General features: G+C 37.9%; 2 protein-coding genes across 10 annotated transcripts in view; one reads left to right on the top strand and one right to left on the bottom strand.

Moving 5' to 3' along the window:
• Positions 1-1,036, top strand: part of LOC103722450 (flowering time control protein FY-like) — a 42,446-nt gene extending 41,410 nt beyond the window's left edge. For all 4 annotated transcript variants that reach the window (XM_039117031.3, XM_039117032.3, XM_088702874.2 and 1 more), the window contains 2 exons: positions 278-526; positions 685-1,036. In XM_039117031.3, coding sequence (XP_038972959.2) covers positions 278-526; positions 685-789 — 354 coding nt within the window. In that variant the 3' untranslated portion in view covers positions 790-1,036. The remainder of the gene's footprint in view (positions 1-277; positions 527-684) is intronic.
• Positions 1,037-1,331: 295 nt separating this feature from the next.
• On the bottom strand, positions 1,332-8,298 carry LOC103722451 (uncharacterized). 6 transcript variants are annotated; one of them, XM_026810541.4, is made up of 2 exons: positions 7,084-8,104; positions 1,332-1,633 (listed from the first exon to the last, which is right to left on the bottom strand). In XM_026810541.4, exon 1 carries the CDS (start codon positions 7,253-7,255, stop codon positions 7,109-7,111), a length of 147 nt encoding a protein of 48 aa, XP_026666342.1. In that variant the 5' UTR covers positions 7,256-8,104; the 3' UTR covers positions 1,332-1,633; positions 7,084-7,108. The 6 variants fall into 6 exon arrangements, with proteins under 6 accessions (XP_026666342.1, XP_088559002.1, XP_026666343.1 ...); XM_088702876.2 differs by lacking the exon at positions 1,332-1,633 and adding an exon at positions 1,642-2,805; XM_026810542.4 differs by lacking the exon at positions 1,332-1,633 and adding an exon at positions 1,642-2,768.
• Between the last annotated feature and the right edge of the window lie 11,389 nt (positions 8,299-19,687).

Genomic DNA, 19,687 nt, shown 5'->3' with positions numbered 1-19,687 from the left:
TTGCCTTGGATCATCTTATGCATAAAATTACTGTCACAAATTTCCTACTTTTCCCACACTCTGAAGGGTGAAAGCTGACTGGTTATAGAACGTATATACAAGTTTGTGTGATTTATCAATGCAATGATTGGTCAATAAATGGTATGTATGGGATAAAGAGAGTTTATTGTGTTTTTTTTTTTGGAAAATGGAATGTAGATCATCATATTTTTTTATGTTCGTTATCTTATAAACTTCACATTTCCACAAAAACTAATTACTGTCATTACTATTTCAGGTGGTGCAAGGTTCAGGAAATCAGATGATCTCTCCAATGCCACAAGCACAAATGATGGGCCTTACTCAGATGCACTCAGGGCCTGTTACCACCAGCAATATCCCTCCCATAGGGGGTTTTGCAAATGGGATCACAAATATTCAGGGTGCAACGAATGCAGGTGGACTGCAAAATCTTCCACTTGGTGCTATGTTTAACCGGCCACAAGGTGGGCAAATAGGGGCAGTTCGGGGACTAAATGCTTATCAGGTACCAAATGATCATTTATTCCTCCTGATTCGGTAAATGGAATTTGCCGAAATGAGCAAGTTATTAGTTGATTCAGCATTGCTTATGACCTGATCTGTGTCCACCTATGGAATGAATCCTCCTTGCGTGGCTAATGATTTTGAGTTGATAATTTGCAGCCTGGAATGATGGATGTTCGGCTCCATGGCATGGCTCTAGGAGGCAATATGGGGCTTCCGCCGCCACCGCCGCCGCCACTGCCTCATGGTTCTGCGCCCCAATAGCTCTCCCTCTGTGAACATTGTTTAGCTGTCAGCTGATAAAATAAATTTATTAGTAGCATCTTATGCAATTTTGTATGCCAACAGTTTTTCTCAGGGCTTCAAAGTTTGTTGCTATCATTTTATTTTTTTATTAGCTTCAAGGATCTATAATATTATCAAAACTGTAGACAAATCTCTTCTGGCAACAAACTAGAAACATAATGCTGGTCCACTGGTACAATGTTAAGGGCTATCATTCTTTTCACCATGTAGGTTTGGTGTACGTTGTATAGTTGAAACAGCTGGAGTGCTACCTCTGTAAGATGACTCATCTTCTCACTACAGAGCCTCTGCTTTATGATTTCAGATTGAAATTCTTCATTGATCAGAAAACTGGAGGATTCCACGAGAATGTCACCCGCATAATACGATAATCAGGGATGTTTTTTGAATTATTTACGTCTCCATGGGCATATTCTCACCAGACCTACATCATAAATCTTTGTGAAAGCTAGAGGAAGAAAGTATTAAGTTGTAGGAAATAGCTCCACAAGGATCATCTGTCATCTTGGTGAATCCGAACTTCACTTTTTATAATTTCAGATTGAAATTCATCTTTGATCAGAAAACTGGAAAATTCCATAAGAATGTCCGCAGAATACGATAATCAGGAATGTTTTATGAATTATTTGCATCTTCACGGGCGTATCCTCCCCAGACCTACATCATAAATCTCTGTGAAAGCTAGAGGAAGAAAGTATTAAGTTGTAGGAAATTTCTCCACAAGAATCACTGTCTTCTTGGCGAATCCGAACTTCACTGCCGAGAGCAGAGATGCCAATCATATTGCGGTGCATATATGGTACTGCAGAATTGAAAGAATGAACGGCACCGCAAATCAATAAATAGTTGTCGGAGTAACCTAGAAACATAATACAATGACGCAGGAAAATCCATCAAATAACCCAGGAATTTGCTCCAAATTGTTCATGCGGACTGTGGAAAGCTTCCCTATCATGTTTCAAAACAAATTTGGCCTGTGTACCAATAATCTATAAGCATGCTGAATGAATTAAACTTTTGAACCCAAACTACTAGCAAGTTCTACAAAATGCCTTCCCTTCATGAAGCCGCCTTTGCCAAGATATAAATACGTTCTTCTGCTTGGTAGAAGATTGCCTGATTGGTGACTATTGCCTGGTGTTTTTGGTTGGATAGCAATAACAAGCTTTTGGAAACTAAAGCACGAACGGGAAACATGCTGCTACAATCTAGGTAATCATTCTTGGAAAGATATGGGGGCATTAGAAAAGTAGGGGGAAAAAGGCAAAAAACAAAAAAAAAGTAGACATATCATCACCATCAGGCATCATCTCAAACTTTTTGTTTTTTATGAGGACATATAATTTCAGTATTAGATATCTAGACATACCTAACATGTTTGCACTTCTTTAAGGCCTCAAAGTGACCAAGGAATCAAGTCCTTTTAAAATGCCAATATCTACTTGATTAGTGAACCAAAAGCACCATAAAGTCATTGACATGCAACCTGTTGTTTCTTAGGCAAAGAACAGGTGATAGGATCCACCATGTTAGACAGCAAGCATAACAAGCAGAACTTTTCATTGCGAAGACAGACAAACGAATCTCTTACAATGTTTGACAAGAAATAATGAAAAACCTTTGAGTTATAAATTATAAACATATTGAGATCTCATGCGTACCGATCGGCCATGAGCCGAGAAGGTAGGCGCTAGTAGGCATCGGCATTGGGCTAAGTAAGCTTGAAGCATACTGCTACTGTATCGTCGTTGCACTGATCCCTTACTGCTCACTAAATTTTATTTTCATTTTTTTTCTGCCCAAGGCATGTGAAGGTGTATGGTACCCAAGATCTTGATGCAGAATACCAATTGAGGTAGTAGCCCTGGAAAACAATAGACTTTGATTGTTTTCCACTGGCAAATGAGACAGGTGCAAATGATCCTAAATATGTTGCACTGGCAAGAAGGCCAAATGAGACAGGTGCAAATGATCCTAAATATGTTGAAGAGAGCAGATTGTTATTAAAATAGATGCAAGGCCAAGAAATAATGTCGAGAAGATCAAGCTTGAAGCATGGGGCATGCTTTCTTGGCGTAAATGATATTTATCTCAGAGATAAAACAATGAAAAAGAATATTGACATTAATCAATTTCCATAGTTGAATAATAGTAAAATTAAGAATATTTATCTTTTCTTTTTCAACTACGCGGAACCTAACTAAACAAGACATAACTACCCATTGCTAAACTTTAAGTTTTACCCATGATCAAATCTATTGCTCTGATACCATATTTATCATGCTCCAGATCCGGAGTATGACACGGCCGTGCTATCGAGGGGTACAACCAACGATAATACGAAGTCAAATATTATATCTTAGATTTCAAATCAATCTTAACTTCCAAATTTATTTCAAAGAAAATAGAATAAATAAGAATCCAATTTCATTATCCATTAAATGCAATCAATACCGGTTCAGAGCATCTAAATTCAAACATAAACACCAAACCCATAATCCTCAATATTCAGAAAATCATTAACTACAAATTTATAATCAACTAAAGAACTAAAGATTTGCTATATAGATCGCCAAGCTTCCTAGCACGAACTCCAAGCCTAAATTATTCTTCGTCCCTATTGACCCTATTTGTTTGGAGAGAGAAAAATAAAAATAAAGATATATGAATAACACAGCTCACTAAGTTTACTACCTTACTGTATCAAACACAAGTTTTTTCATGCCAATGCATCATTTAAAAAAAAAACAGATATTACAAAATAAAGCATTTCATAATATAGTATATTAAAACAAGTCATAAAGCCAATCATACATGCATAAATCATTTATATTTTATAAACATGATTCCAAGTTTATTTTGTAAATAAATACATAAATCATTCTTTTATCATTTAGCCATATTATAGTTCAAAACATTGCTCACATATATTCGTGCTACAGTCACTTTATACCCGTGACAAGGCAACGTAGCTTCATGTTTCATATGTTAATTTTACACACGCTGCCAGGGCCTATAATCGTATGGATGTTAGCTCCAGGGGTCAATTTTTCTAGTTCTAGGAAACATACATTGCTATCGAGAGCTTTTAGAAAACTTATTTCTTTTTCTTAAAATATACACATATATAGATGAAAAATACTAAATGGCATGATCAAATTATGTGAGGACTCATGCGGGCGCGTTTAATCTCACATTGGTTATTTGCTGGGTAGATCTAAAGTACTTATATAGGATCAAGAAGCCCAAATAATACTTTTCGGCTAGCCATATTGGGTGAGGTCCTGGGTTGTTCCAAATGGTATCAGAGCAGACCCAGTCCATAACCTATGTGGACTAGGAGAGACTGCAGCACGAATCCATAGGGCCGATCATAGGCCGATTGTGGTACTTGTGATTAAAATTGAACCTTAGCTCGACGAGGACGTCAGGGTTTAAACGGGAGGAGTATGTGAGGATTCGTGCGGGCGTGTGTTTAGTCCTACATAGGTTATTTGCCGGATAGATCTAGGATATTTATATGGAATCAAGTAATACAAATAATACCTTCTGACTAGCCATTTTGGATGAGGTCCTGAGTTGTTACACTCTTCAGTCAAGATTGCATGAAAATCATGTGGTCCTTCCAAATGGACATAATTTCATACAAAATGTTCAGGATGTTGTAAGTTAAACAATGGGTTTGTGGTTTAACATTATTCTAGTTGGGGTTTTCCTCGAAGTTCCCAGCTTTATTTTAAGAAATATTGGGATTAGGCTTGGAGGTTCAATCATTATAAGGAATGGAAGGGCTATCCCTGTTTGGAAGAAGTGGGCTTGTCAAGGTTTGTTCCAAACATTAAATATTTAGATGTTTAATTACCAAGTTCCTTACAACAGTACTAGCACAAGCATCTTCTTCAATCTTAAGACCACTTGCATTCTCATACCTTGCAAAGTTTAGTTGGGTTACTGGTATGATCTTCAAATGATGGCAACAAGGAGTCATGTTCTCCTCACATCTCTTGGGTAGCTAATTTTATCTACCTGCCACCCCCAAAAAAGTTGGAAGTCAACAATAGGAAACTCGAGATTAGTTGCTTGTAACAAATGGGATAGAAAAAAATGGGATGGAGTTGATTGGCTTTGCTGCAACTAGATCTTAAACATGTGAACCTGCAATCTCTTTGACCTCTACAGGCTATAATGATGTTACAATTGCAATAAAGTTAGAAAAAGACACTTATTGACAAGTGACTGGCAACATGGCACATGTTAGAAGCAAAAAGATACACCACTTCTAGTTTTCAGATGAAAGGTGATAAGCCAAGATTACAGAAAAATCCTTAGGCATAAGACTAGGGCATTCTCTCAAGTATCTCCTCATCTTGAAATATTATAAGATAATCCATGGTTTCGTTCCGAAAAACTTTTCTATAGTCCTTCCAAGTTGGTAGCAATTTCTTCACAAGTGAAGCTCATGGTCTCGGGATAAAATACGCATATCATCCTTCAGTTGAAAACTAAAATAAGGACTTACAACATTTTTTTTTGTTTTTTCGTTCTTCAGTAGGTGCTTTTTAATACTTGATTGTGAGTGTTTTCTATAGCTGTTGAATTACAACATCACCATAGATCTCAAAGAGTTCATCACCCATAATATTTCACAAGTGGTTGTAGTAGTAATAATCATCCTCCTAACAACTTTCAGAAGCAGCCAATCTCTTAGCTTCCATTATGCTATCAAATTAGAAAAAGCCTGGCACCTTCAATAATGTTAAAACCCTGCCCAATACTATGAGTTTCAAGAAGAATGGTGGAAACTCAGAAAATTAGGAAGATCCCCAATTGGAACAATGCGTAACCAAAACTTAATTCTCCATCTGCATAAACCTAGTCATGTCACTTGATGTTGTTTCTAATTCTATTAAAAGATGTAGCAAGCTCCTAGTTCAAATGTGAGCAATCAATGGTAGCTATTATTTCCGAAACAAATATCACTTGCACCAAGAAAGAGTATCAACCACCTGTCATCTTCATCTCTTTCTTTAATTCTTTTATTATCACCGTCACTTAATTTTCTGCAACAAGACTTCTCAAGTGTTCACCATCTTATGCTGCTTATGCCCAAGATGCTTAATTACAGAGTTTTGATGTGATCCGGTGCTTGAGTCATAGTTAGAGAGTTACATCCTGATGCGTAGCAAGGGGACAGATGGCACACAAATCTCCCCTTCTCAGTGCAAATTCACTGTGGTTGAAATAGAATGTGGGGCAAATGATGAAAAGTATTGCTTCTCTTCCCATTGTCCTTGTTAACACCAAATTTTGATTTGTGATTAACCCAAATCAGCAGGCTTCATTTTACTGCCAACTTTCCTTGATAACTGATAATTTTATTTTTAAAATCAACAATATTTTGCATCAGATCAGTTAGTTTCCCGTACCTTACAAAGAACCTCAATCACCTCACCCTTCTATAAGCCAATACAGACAGTCAAAATGGATATAAACAACTTCGTCCCAAATATCTAGGTTGACAAATAATTCTGTTATACAGAGACTGCACAGCAGGAGAAAATTGGCTCCAAGTCTGATTTTTTCACCCAGTCTATTCAACTTTTCCTTGCTCTGCCAGCGAACTATTTTTTGGCAAGAAATGTACAGAAGTAGATGCCTCATATTCTCAACTCCCTCCCTTCTTGTGATGATGCCAAGTCACTCCTCCTACATTTTTGTTATGTGGAAAAGTCCTCCCACAAATTTTAATGCTGATTCCACACAACAAAAATAATCAACCACATAAATTTACCAAAATTCTGAAATTTTCTATGATAGAAAATTGTCCAGTTGACAACAAAATCTAATGAGACAAAGCTTGCAAGAAGGAAAGAAACCTCGCATTTTAAATTTTTCTCTAATTCACACAATTTAATATATACCCCCTCTCTTAATGTAAACGATGGGTGAACCAAAACAATAGCCAGCTTGGTGAAAATGGTCCCCCACCACCCCCCACCCGACCAAAGAAACAAATTTAATATATACCTCTCTCTCTCTCTCTCTCTCTCTCTCTCTCTCTCTCTCTCTCTCTCTCTATGAGGAAAAGCATAGCCAACACAAAAAATTAACAAGAGAATTGGTTAAACAATACTAAAGGACTACATAATTCACTCAACTGCAAGAACAAGAGATTCGACAAGATTCTATTCAATAAGCAAAGAATTCAAGAGCATGAGAGGATCGCAAGGAGCGAGAGAGATGGAGACCTACTCAACACTTAGGAAGGCTGGGACGGTCAGCCAACAGGAAGTGGACCAATGTCTCCAGTTCTGAGCGCACGAGCAATCTCATTAGCGACCATCAGACATGAAGAGATCCAGCCTTTCAAAATCATCCACACCATCTTCATCAGGTAGATAGCCGAGCCCCACGGCATGGCCATGGCAGCTATGGGAGCTCAAATGTCTCTTTCTCCTACTCTTCCTAATTTCGAGATTTTCTTCTGCAAGATCAAATTAAAATATGAATCCATCAAAAGCCAATTCCAGAATGAAACAGAAATGCAATGTCGAGCTCACAAGGGAGGAAACCAAAGAAAAAGTAAAAAAAAAAAAGAGGAGACTTTCTTCTTCAGACAGGCTTCCTTGTGCATGACCAGACAAAGCAGCAGAGGGATTTAATCCAAATCCAGTTCACAAAAGCTATGGATAGGCAGGCTAGAGGAGAGATAATAACTGGAAGATTCCAAGAGAGCTCTCTTTGCCTTCTTCCCCTTCTTTTTCCCCTTTTGTTGCCACTTATAGTAGGTTCTTTGTTTTGAACCATGAATACGTCCAACAGCACCAAATTGCCCAATTCACGTGAAATACACAATTATCAAAAATGAAACCAAGAGAGACTCCAGCCCAAAAGGGGAAAATAAAGATTATTTAAAATTTGCCGCTATGTGAGAAGACTCTCTATTCTTATTCCAATAGAATTCTTCGTCATGAATAGATCAACAACCGAGTGCTCAAACTCAAACCCAGTCCACAAAGTCATTTAACGAATGAGGAAAGAAGATTACAAAAGAGCAAAATGGTAGGAGAAAGATTTGAAAAAGGGGAACAGAACAAAAAAGCAAAAAGAAAGAAAACCTCCTTCCTTTGTTTCTATGAAACCATCCATCAACACCCAAATTCATCTATTTGCACATGATGAAGCCAGAATGGAAATCCTTCACATTATAATCATGGGAAAAGAAACACACAGATCTATGTAAACAAAATTTTAAAAATGCAAAAACAAGTTACTCAACATAGAAGACTGTATTCTTCCAGAAAGCTTCCACAGGGAAGTCTGATCACTGATCAGCTCAAGAGGAAAACAGGCAAGACAAAGGAAACAAGGAGTTGAGCCGCAGTCACGTGACGAGGTACGTTTCTGACCAGGCCATCCGGCAACGCCCGCGCCGGATTTTAGAGCAGAGGATTCGGCTGTGCATGTGGAGCTGACCGTCAGATCCGGATCGGACGATGAGAGGTAGAAAGCAAAGCTGTGTAATTGGCTGCCAATTTGTTTGTGTCCGACCCTGGTGGGTGGATCCAGAAAGCGAAAGTTGAAAAGGGGAACATTTGGGTCCACCATGAAGTGGATATGGATGAGCTTCTGGGCCTGGCGATTTGATGTTGCTAAAGAGTAATGCTAGTATACTGCATGCCACGTGTCATATAGGGATTGGATCAGTTCATTACGTTTGCGAGATTCGCAAAATTGTGGCTAGGCCCTGTGCAAAGAGAAAATTTCAAATTGCCTACAATACATGGCACGCTTTAAGATTCCAAAGCACCTCTACTGTTTATCACCATGGTAAACATGCATCACAAAATCATTTCTATATAGTTGGCATGTCCGAAGTGAAAACTTCCACTCACATTGGGCCTAAATCTCAACAAATTATTCAAAAATAGTGTTTTCTGCATGTATACCTTTTAATATAGAAAAATATATAAATATTTTTGCAAAGTTGCTATTTGCATGTATATCTCTATAAATTTTTCTTTTTGCACGTATATCTATTTAGGACATTTTAGTCATTTTAACTTTAACCGCTTGTACCTTAACGGCATTAGATGGCATGAGTACAAATGTATTTCAATCATTTTAATTTTAAATAGCTAATTTCTTTATTGTATTAGATAGTACGAGTATATACATTAAAAAAACAAAGAAAAAGAAAGGTATTTATGCAAAACAAGTGTTTTTTGATGGTATACATGCAAATAGCAACTTTTTTGGGTCGAGAATGAGCTATGTATGGGCTCGACTAGATCTAAATGACCCGTTGGATCAAAAATTGTACTTGTGGCCCCGATCCGATCCGACGTATCCGACATTAGGATCCGAACAAGGAATCATGTTGGATCGGAGTTACTCATGACCCGATCCAATCCGACTCATTTGTACCTGTAGTAAGGTATTTATACAATTTCATATATCGAGAAGGGTATGAACTCAAAGGCTACTTGAAAATATAAAGCAACACACTAGCGACACAAATGGTGCAAAATGCATAAAAGTTTTTATAGAGTATTCATAAAAGAACGGATATTGAACTTTTTTAACAGATAAAGAACCGCTTAGAATGACCGGACATGGCTGTGACTAGATCTATCGATGGATGAGCTACTGGATATGCGACTACTGATGCTGCTTCATTCGCTATCCCACGGTGCTGGATCGCATCAGTAGCTGGAAAATAAGAAAGACCTGCAACATATCCATTAGCGGATCGAGATCGGGAAACGGAACCAAAAGGGCAGCTCAGACAATGGTGCCAGCAGCTAAGGAAAGCCTCTTCTTAATGCAATGCTCCTCTGCTGACCTGATGAAAGAGCCATCGGCGACAATAACTCTGAGAGAACGAAAAAGAATTTGATACTAAAGGAAAAGTTTCTTGTAGTTTGGGATTTTTAGAACATTAAAAGTTTAATATATAATAAAAGGCCCAACCTTTTAATCTAAATATTTCTGCACAGTTGGCATGCCGCATGGCAAATAACTAGTGCTTTATATCTCCAATAAAAAAATAGTCATTACCCAATTATGGCCCTTGCAATCCAAGGATCCTAGAAGGGCAAATTAGGGAGACTAACCTTTGCATATTTTTTTTGTATTAAGTGGTTATAGCAGGACTCGAACCATGCCATCAAATTCTTTTACGTTCGTACCAAGCAATGGCCTCTATTTTGTTGAAGAGAAACATACCTGGTTGGTAACTCACTCATCGGTCAATTACTTGTGCATTAGCAAGATGCTCAATGGAGAAATTACACATCAGCTGTAACTTCGATGTATGAAATTTGTGCTACTGTATCACACAATTATCCTTTTGAATTGCACCAACTTTATAGTAGCACCAACTCTATCATGCCATATGGCATGCCAGTGGATTAGAGAGAAGTTTACGTGAAGAACAAGGAGCATTCGTGCACCACAATATTGAAATTTATGTTATATGAATGTTTACACTACATCCTAGCACTCAAAGATCACCTTACACGTGGCAGCTCTGAAATACGAGATAAAAAGGGAATTCGGCTTTTGAGCCAAGACATAAAGCTCTCGAAAGAACCAAAGGACTGGTGAAATGAAAGGAAGCTTGATAGACCGAAGCAAACAATTATGGTATAGACACAAGGTACTTTTACGTAAGAATTGTATAGGCCAAAGAGAGATGACCAACGTGAATTATTATGGGGCAGGCTGAATGAAGACTAGTGGTTGATCGAGGTCGATTGAGCATAGCTATCAGTTTGACAGAAGATATAGTATCTTACCATTATGACAACATAGATGGTGGAGAATAGTTGGTACTATTACCAAAAATGTCGGAAGATGTGGAGGCTAAACGTGGTTGTTGTTGATGAAAATAGACGGTTATGATACTATTTAGCTTGTCTTTTGGTATAACTAAATGGATGCATCTGAATATGAGATTTTTCGATCGATCAATGAAACTAGTTTATCATTAATTTATTTTTGCTTTTATCTTTAAATTTCTCATTTTTAGTTTCCTAATAGGACTCTAATTTATCAGTAGGAGTAACGGTAGAGTACTGTAATTGTAGCTCCAGCTATACCTAATTATTCTTCTTTTGAATGGATGGTATGGCGGTGGTGAAGGTCTTTGACAGTTAAAGCACTCAGACCTATGCTACTTTCATCATTATTCTTTCATTATCTTATTTTTGGCTAATTTGACCCAGTAGCATGCATGCGTGTAACCTGGCCATAAGATTGTCATCTTTCTCCCACCACCCGAGCGAGAGAAAAAAACATCAACAGTGAAGAAAGTGAGAGCATTGCAAGGATCCCTTCACAAGTAAGTATTATGTGATGTAGATCATTGAATCAAACTAGCATCATTAGCTCATGATGCAATATTGTAATAGTGAATTAGTTAGATGATTTTTTCCTTAGTATGAGGACTTGAATATGACGATGTAGCCATTACATGATAAAAATGGTTTGGGCCGTTGTTTTCAATATTAATTGCAATACAATCCTAAAGACTAGTAATAAACAATTAGTAGAAAGCCAATCAATCTTAACGCAGCTAGTTGGCATCTCTTTCCACCTAAATAGATCCTAAGTTCCAGCTCTAGTGATAGATTTTGTATTATATTTCTCTGAAAAAAGATTAATAATGAAAAAGGAAAAGAATAGCATAGTTCTTCGACTTGGTAGGTCATGGTACTACGACTACTAAATTGAAGCAAAAACACTTCCAAAATCCATCGCGAATGAAGAGAGGAAGATAATAATCCCATGATGTAATATTGTAATAGAGAATTAGTTAGATGTCTTTTTCCTTAATATGAGGACTTGAATATGAAGATGTAACCATGCATAATAACCACATTTCAGGCTGTTGTTTTCGATATTAATTGCAATAAAATCCTAAACACTTGAAATAAACAATTAATAGAAAGCCAATCAGTCTCAACTCAGCTAGTTGGTATCTCTCTCCACTTGAAATAGATCCTAGGTTCTAGCTCTAGTGATAGATCTTGTATCATATTTCTCTTAAAAAAGAGTTAATAATGAAAAAGGAAAAGAATAGCATAGTTCTTCAACTTGGTAGGTCATGGCACTATAACTACTAAATTGAAGCAAAAACACTTCCAAATCCATCGCTAACGAAGATAGGAAGATAGTAATCCATCTTCTTGAGCAATGAGTTAAGGGTCAGCATAATTTTATTTGTCCTTGGTGTAAAAGCAAACCCTAACATCTACTCGAGTGGCCTGGAGGGAATGAAAGGATTAAACACAAGTAGCTTGGTAGGAAAGGCCAACTAGTGCTTCTTGAAAATAGTACATATATTTTAGAAAATGCATGAGTTGGCCTCTTTCTTTTCTTTTTTCTTTCTTTCTTTTGTAATCGTAACAACTGGTGGCATGCAATGCCTATTGTAGAAAAACATGAATATAAACTAATTTAATAATTCTAAAAGAGTAACAATATTTCTCTAGTATCTTTTTTTTATATTTTCACCCTCTAATCTGGATTAGAATTAGAGAAGAAAAAGTAGTGTCAAAAACTTGCTTCCCTAATAAAAGGAAGATTAGATTCTTATTTTTTTCCCTTTTTGAAAGCCAAAATTTCATTTTTCCTAAATTAGCAGAATTTAAATAGCTGGAATAATTTAAAGAAGGATTAGAATTTTAAATTGAAATTAGCTATGTACTATAGTAAAAGTGGAAGGGTATCCTCCATAAAAAAAGGATGGATAGTTCAATATGAAAGATTCTCCTAATTAAGAATTGTTGTTAAATTCTTAAATAGTATAGCTAGTTTTTAAATTATTTTTTATTTTTCTTAGATAATATAAATATGAAAGCAGCAAGTAGTTGAGTTAGTAAATCGACCACTAGCTTGAATCACCTCCACACACTCAATGCTGTCCAAGCTTTCATCCTCCTATCTCAAAAAATAGAAACTAAGCCATCCTAACATGATATAGCAAAGAGCTATTGGCACTAAGTCCCCAGAAAGTTTAAGGTTGGGCATAGCCCAAATATATTAGGTCAAAAAAATAAACTTGAATTTAACCTAATTCTATTCTGGTTGGTTCTAAAGTATATATTATAACTGTCTGGGATCGGATTGGGTCGGTTTGAGCTCAAATTGAAAATTTAGTGTTCCAAATACAATCCATGTTAAAAGGTTAGGTTTCCCCATCCAAGCCTAGTCCAAATAATTTTAGTTTGGGCTGAATTGGATTAATTTCGAATAGGTTTTAGATGAGAAGTGGATCAATCCAATCCACTTATAGCCCTAATTGGCTCCTACTTGGTTTTGAAAATTAGGAAACTCCTTTTCCAAGGCAAACATCTAACTTGCTCATTTGATATACCAATGATGAAAAAGCTTGGGATAAATTAAGAGATCCATCCTATACTTGGTGTTCATCAAATATTTTTAAAACAATTATAGCAATTCAATCAATATTCAAAACTTATGAATAAGGATTTCAAAAATAGGGCTTTTCTTCGGCACTTTTTTTTTGGTCCTTTTATACAATGCTTATGAACAGCTGAGATTTGAAAGTATAACCGGTCAATACCTAGTAGTCATTCAAAGGTTTTGGCTATTATTTAGAGAGAAGGAAGCTCGAGGCCCCAAGTTTTTCTGCTTTTCTCCTGAATGATAAGAATAATCTAGAAGTTTGGATAGATATGGAAAGAAAAGTTGGAAATATCCAAATTGGGGTCCTACCCATCTGCCTTCACTAGCCCCATCCATGGGATGTTATCCAACCCTCTGACCCACCCACTAGGCCACCACGTGCGTGGTTTGGAGCCTACATCGATTTGAAATGAGATGCATGATTGAAAGAGCTTGGTATTTGATGCAGGAGAAAGAGCCCGAGTCATTCTATATGTGCGTCGTGTTTGGATTGTCGCTTGGGTGTGCTCGAAACACAATGGGTCCTTAATTTGGGTTTGTAATTTATCGATTTATGTTTGATGATTGAATTCATGTAATTAAGTGCCAAGTGGCAATTAGATGGCATGAAGATCAAAGCATGATGTGGAGACTTTGACTTGGTCAAAGTCGAGTTGTCCTAGAAGTCATAGATTCTCTCTAATGTTAAGTGATTAGGAGTTGTCTATTTGGTCCATGTGGCATTTGGGAAAGAGTCCTGGTTGATTTAGAGTCTCTTTTATGCGCCATGAGGAGTCTTAGATTATTTGAAGTTTTGTTTATTGCCATGTATCGTTTGAAAGAGTTCTAGCTGATTTGGACTTTTAGTGTATGTGTCTTTAAAGAATTCTAGTTATTTGGAAGTCTTAGTTGGTTTAGTGGATTTCATTAGCTGATTTTGTTAATTGATTTCATCAGTTGATTTCGTCAGTTGATTCGTCAAATGATTGATTTGATTTAAAAGAGTTTATATTTAGTTAGAGTCCTAAAATTCTAGTTGTAAGAGTCTTTATTTTTCCAACCTCTTACTCTATATAAAGGAGAGGTTGTAGAATAAAATTTAGAATTAATTTGAGTAAAATTTTCTTGAGTTTTTGAGAGTTTTGAGAGCCCTTCACGTGAGAAGAGAGACTCTTCTCATTCCTTGGTGCGACGCCAAGAAGAGGTGAAAGAAGAAGGTGCGACTCATTCTTCTCTTCCGCCTAGTTTTGTGGGTATTTAAGTGGAGGTGAGACTCTTCCCCTAAACCTATACTTTTCCCTCCTTAGAATCCTTCTTCCTTTAGGATTCCAAGACCCCATCCACGTCCTATTCCCCACACATTCCAAACCCAAATCAGAATTTGGGTTCAAGCCAATCTATCCGGCCTAGCCCAATCCAGTTCAATCCCAAAATTCAGCCGCCAATCATAGACCCAATTAAAGTCAATTAGCCACCATCCCATCTTCTTCTTCCTCCCTTCTCCATCCTAGAACCCTAGCTGCCATTGCCAAAGCAAAGAAGAAGAAGAAAAAAAAAGGAGAGGAAGTTTTAGCCATCATCCACAAAATTCAGCAACACCCATCCCCATCTGCGTCAGTATTTTTCAGCCCAACCCAATCTCCTAGTTTGTATATTAGGAAAATCACATTAAATCCATGAAAAATGGATCCAACCCTAACCCTAATCTGATCTATAACAATCAAAAATCCTAGATTATATAATCCTCCTTACCTTCACTTGAAATATTTTTTCCAATTTATTGAATAAACTCTTATTTATTTATTTTTTCATCTTAAGCTAGTACATGTAGGAAGGGTTAAGAGAAAGGCTGACAGAATGAAATATAAAGATAAAAAAAGATGAAAAAGATATGGTGTCCCATCTGAATGACTTTTTGAGTGATGTTTTTGCGTTACTTACGCACTTTTTGGAGTTGGTAAGGTCTCTAGGACCCAAGGTCATGACATATGGCTGAGCTGAGTTGTTAGTGGTGTAAATGGCACCTAATAACAGGTTAGTTCATACCCAATTATTATTGTATGAGTGTGTGTGCAATGTCCACTTTAACATTTTTTTTTCATCCCCTATCACAAGGTAAGGAAATCTAGAAGATAGGTAGACGGAGTCTCTTAATGTCACACCCTAAATTTGCGATATAACTCGCCATGCTACCAAGAGGTACAACCGATGATAAAATGAAGCCAACGAACATAATCTCAAACAAAATCAAATATCCAAGTCCATCATTCATTAAATAATTAAACAAATACTAGTTTGGAGCGACTAAATCTAAATTTAAATACCAAAATCCATAACCTTAAAATTAAAAAAAGTCACCAACTACATATACGTGGTTAATTATAAAACTAAAATTTTGCTACGAAGTCGCTAAGCTTGCTATTGTAAACTTCAAGCCGGAACCATTCTTCATTTTAAGTGACCCTATTCACCTAGAAAAGAAAAAAAAAAAAATAAAGTGAGATATGAGCAACATAGTTTAATAAGTAAAACTTATACTACCTTGTAGGATCAAGCTACAATTTTCTATGAATGATGCATCATTTAAAAAAATAATAAATATTATAAAAATAAAATATTTTATAGTACAATATGATAAAACAAGCCATAAAGTCAATCATGTATGCTCAAATCATTAATATTTTATAAACATGGTTCCAAGTATATATTGCAAATAAAATTATAAACCATTCTTTTATAACAAATCATGATTTTCATAATACTATATGCTTGATCCTTAATTTTTAAAAAAATATAAAATCATTATTTTTATGATAAAATAACCAGTAGTTTTGACAACTGGTAAGGAGTGTCTGGATTACTTACCTCTTTTTATTTTGAACCTTCGAAACAACTATATGAATTACTCGAACCTATTCAAAGCCATCAAAATCTATAATAAACAATTTCAAAACTCAAGAAAATTGAGAAATAGGTTAAAATTGGACAAAACGATCCAATTTGAGATACTACAGAGTGTGTGGCTTTATACATAAACTAGGAGGAGGAAGGATAGGGTCGGCTAGGTGATGGTGCCCGACTACCGGAGTCGGATTGATAGGGTAAATTAACCAGTCAAGATCAACTATAATTTAGGTGACTCAATAGAGTCAAGGGTGATAGGATTCTAGAGGTACTCAGTAAGGGTTAGGATTAGGGATGGCAAAATATTACCCGACCTGCCAACCCGACCTAGGTTCGACCCGCTATAAACAGGTTTGAGTTTGGCCTAAACAGATTCGGATCGTAAACAGATTGACCCGTTTAACCTGCTATTAATTGGGTCGGATACATGTTTTAGTTGTTTGACCCGTTTAATCCATTTAACCCGTTTATAATTTGATGCGAACAGTGCTTTTTTTTTCGTGGTCTGGTCCGCAACTCCGCCGCTCCGCATCCTCTTTCGTTTCCCCATTTCCCCCTTCCTCTCTAGTCTCTACCCGAAGGCCGAAGCTCCATGGCAGTATGGCACCCTCCTCCTCCTCCTTAGTCAGTGATCAACGACCCCTAGAAGCCCCCCTCCAAGATCCGTCCCCTCACCATCCTCGGCCCCGACGACTCCCGTGACGCCCCTGGATGTCGCCGACCTGAAATCAAGCGGTGGGGAGGATGCCGGAGACGAAGGGTACTGGGAGTTTGAAGACCTCCGGAGGGAGAATCCGAGAGCACAAGGGCGGTGACGGGGGCTAGGGTTAGGGTTTCGGGCCCTCTCCTCTCTCCATTCTCCTTCTTCAGCCCTTAAGACCCTAAGCCTGCCCTAGCAGCTTAAGGTTAGGGTTTCGGTGTCGACGGCGGCGACGATGAGAAGGCACGAGTTCTGCAGCTCCCCCAGGTATGCTTTCTCCGCCTCCATTAGGTTTTTATTCTCCCCGTCATCGGATCCATTGAACCCCTCAGAGCCCAACCCTTAGGAGAAGGGGAGGAGAAGAGATGCTGGGAGTCGGGCCCTCCGCTGGAGTCGTCGTCGTCGAGCCAGAGATCATCATCATCGAGCCAGAGATCGTTATCTTCTTCCATGGGGAGTGCGGGTTTGCGGAATGATGGGAGGAAGAATAGGTGGAGAATGGGTTCAGGTTCGCCTACATCTGGTCGGCGGATTAAACGGGTGGAGAATGGGTTCAGTGGGGACTGGGGAACACGATGAGAAGTTTTTTTTTTTATTAAAAGGGTTAAATAGGTCAGGTCGGGTTACCCATTTAAAAAACAGGTTAGGTTCAGGTTGTAATTTTCTGACCTATTTAATAAATAGGTCGGGTTCAGATTTATGATTTTTTGATCCGACCTGCATCTGACCCGACCCGATTATGTCTGATCCGACTCGAATGCCACACCTAGTTGGGATAATGGGTCAAAATGCCACCCTGGTACCGGGGCAATTCAGGGCCTCCTCACTAGGTCAACTTGGATCCATAGGAAAAAATAGATAGGATTCCCTATTGGGATCCATGAATAAGATAGAGAGAGAAAGAGAGTAGAGAGAGAAAATAAATAAGAGACATGTCTTCTTCTTTCTCTCCCCTTTTTTTCTCTTTTTCTTCTTTGGTAAAATAGCGGAAGAAGGGAGGGTAGACCAGTGGTTTAGTTAGCGGACTGATGGTTTAGATGGTAGTTATGGTGGTGGTTCAAAGGGTGTTAACATGCGATAGTGGCAGGCGACAGAGAGCAGTTGGCGGCAGCAACCAACCAATGAGAATTAAAAAAAGAAAAGGGGCCTATGAGGATGATAGTGTTATTTTGATGATTAACAAGCAATTATCTAGAGTATATTATAAGTTAAATTGATACTTCATTTATAAGTTCATTACTCTCAGTATATTTGTATGAATTGATATAGATACATGTCTTTGTTCATTTGAATGAATCTAACCTTGAGATGCAGCAAAGTGTAGATTGAGTCGACCCAAAGGTTGATTGGGTCGACCTCGGCACATCAAGAAGTCATTTGGCACACTTCTGCAAAATTGGCACAGATGAACAGTGAGTTGGGTCGACCCAAGGTAAGCATGAGTCGACCCAAACTTCAAGAACCTCAAAACATGAAAGAAATATGTTCTCTGGATTTACTGAGAGGGTCGACCCAAACAGTGGTTGAGTCGACCCAAGCTTGAGTCGACCCAAACCCTAAGAGGGTCGACCCAAAGGCAAGACAGAAAGGCAGACAGAAAATGGTTCTCTGGAATTACTGAGAGGGTCGACCCAAGAAGAAGTTGAGTCGACCCAAGTGAACTTTGAGTCGACCCAAAGAATGGTTGGGTCGACCCATGGGAAGGAAGGCTGAAATTTCAAGTTTCTGTGTTTTCTGAGAGGGTCGACCCAAGGAATGTTTGAGTCGACCCAAGTGAATGTTGGGTCGACCCAAGGACAGGTTGAGCCGACCCAAACACGGGCTGAAGCATAACGACTAGTTCTGCAGATGTACTTTTTGTCCTTCCCAAGGTCAGTAACGGCTAGTTTTTCAAATCTAACCATTGGGGCTTGTCCAAAGGATGTGGAAAGCTATTTAAAGGGGCACTATTTATCAGATAGAACAACTTTTGAAAGAGATATCAAAGAGTACACAAGAAAACAAAAGTGCCCTAATCTTCTTCATTCAAGTGCCTCATTCAAGAATCAAAGAAAGGGGTTGAGCAGATTCAAAGAGTCATCAAGAGCTCCATCCTCCCTTGAAGAGTGAAGCATCCTTGACAAAGAAGAGCAAAGCCACTTCAAAGCGATAAATACTTTCTAACTCTTCTTTGTAGTTAATATTGTTTCATTTGCTCATTTAGGAGTTTGAATCTTTCCTTTTTGTTTATCAAACTATTTGTAAAGGTTCGTTGGTGAGCCCGTAAAACCAACAAAGGTTTTTGGTGAACCCGGAAAACCAAAGTGTATAGGTTCGTTGGTGAGCCCGCAAAACCAACAAAGGTTTTTGGTGAACCCGGAAAACCAAAGTGTATAGGTTCGTTGGTGAGCCCGCAAAACCAACAAAGGTTTTTGGTGAATCCGGAAAACCAAAGTGTATAGGTTCGTTGGTGAGCCCGTAAAACCAACAAAGGTTTTTGGATTGTGAGCCCGGAAAACAATCCAACTGTAATCCGCGAGATTATAGTGAATTCCCAAGGGGTCGCTTAGGGAGTGGACGTAGGTGCTAAGGAGAGCACCGAACCACTATATATTGTTGTGTTTGTGTTGTGCTTGTGTTTACATTTATTCTTGCATTATCTTCCATCTTTGTTCTAGTTTAACTCATTCAAATAATCTAAGAAAGCAACCACCGCACTTAATTAAGAAAGCTTTTAAAACACCAAAATTGAGAAGAAATCAATTCACCCCCCCCTCTTGGATTGTCACCTTGGGCAACAAGTGGTATCAGAGCAAGGTGCTCTAATAGTACTCATTGATCTCACAATCAAGAGTTAAA

Source organism: Phoenix dactylifera, chromosome 8, assembly GCF_051530095.1.
Source record: "Phoenix dactylifera cultivar Ajwa chromosome 8, Ajwa_hap1_PhDact_Kaust_v1.1, whole genome shotgun sequence".
NCBI classification, from domain to species: Eukaryota; Viridiplantae; Streptophyta; class Magnoliopsida; order Arecales; family Arecaceae; genus Phoenix; species Phoenix dactylifera.
Note: the sequence above shows the minus strand (reverse complement) of the source record. Positions and strands in the feature narration are given on the sequence as shown.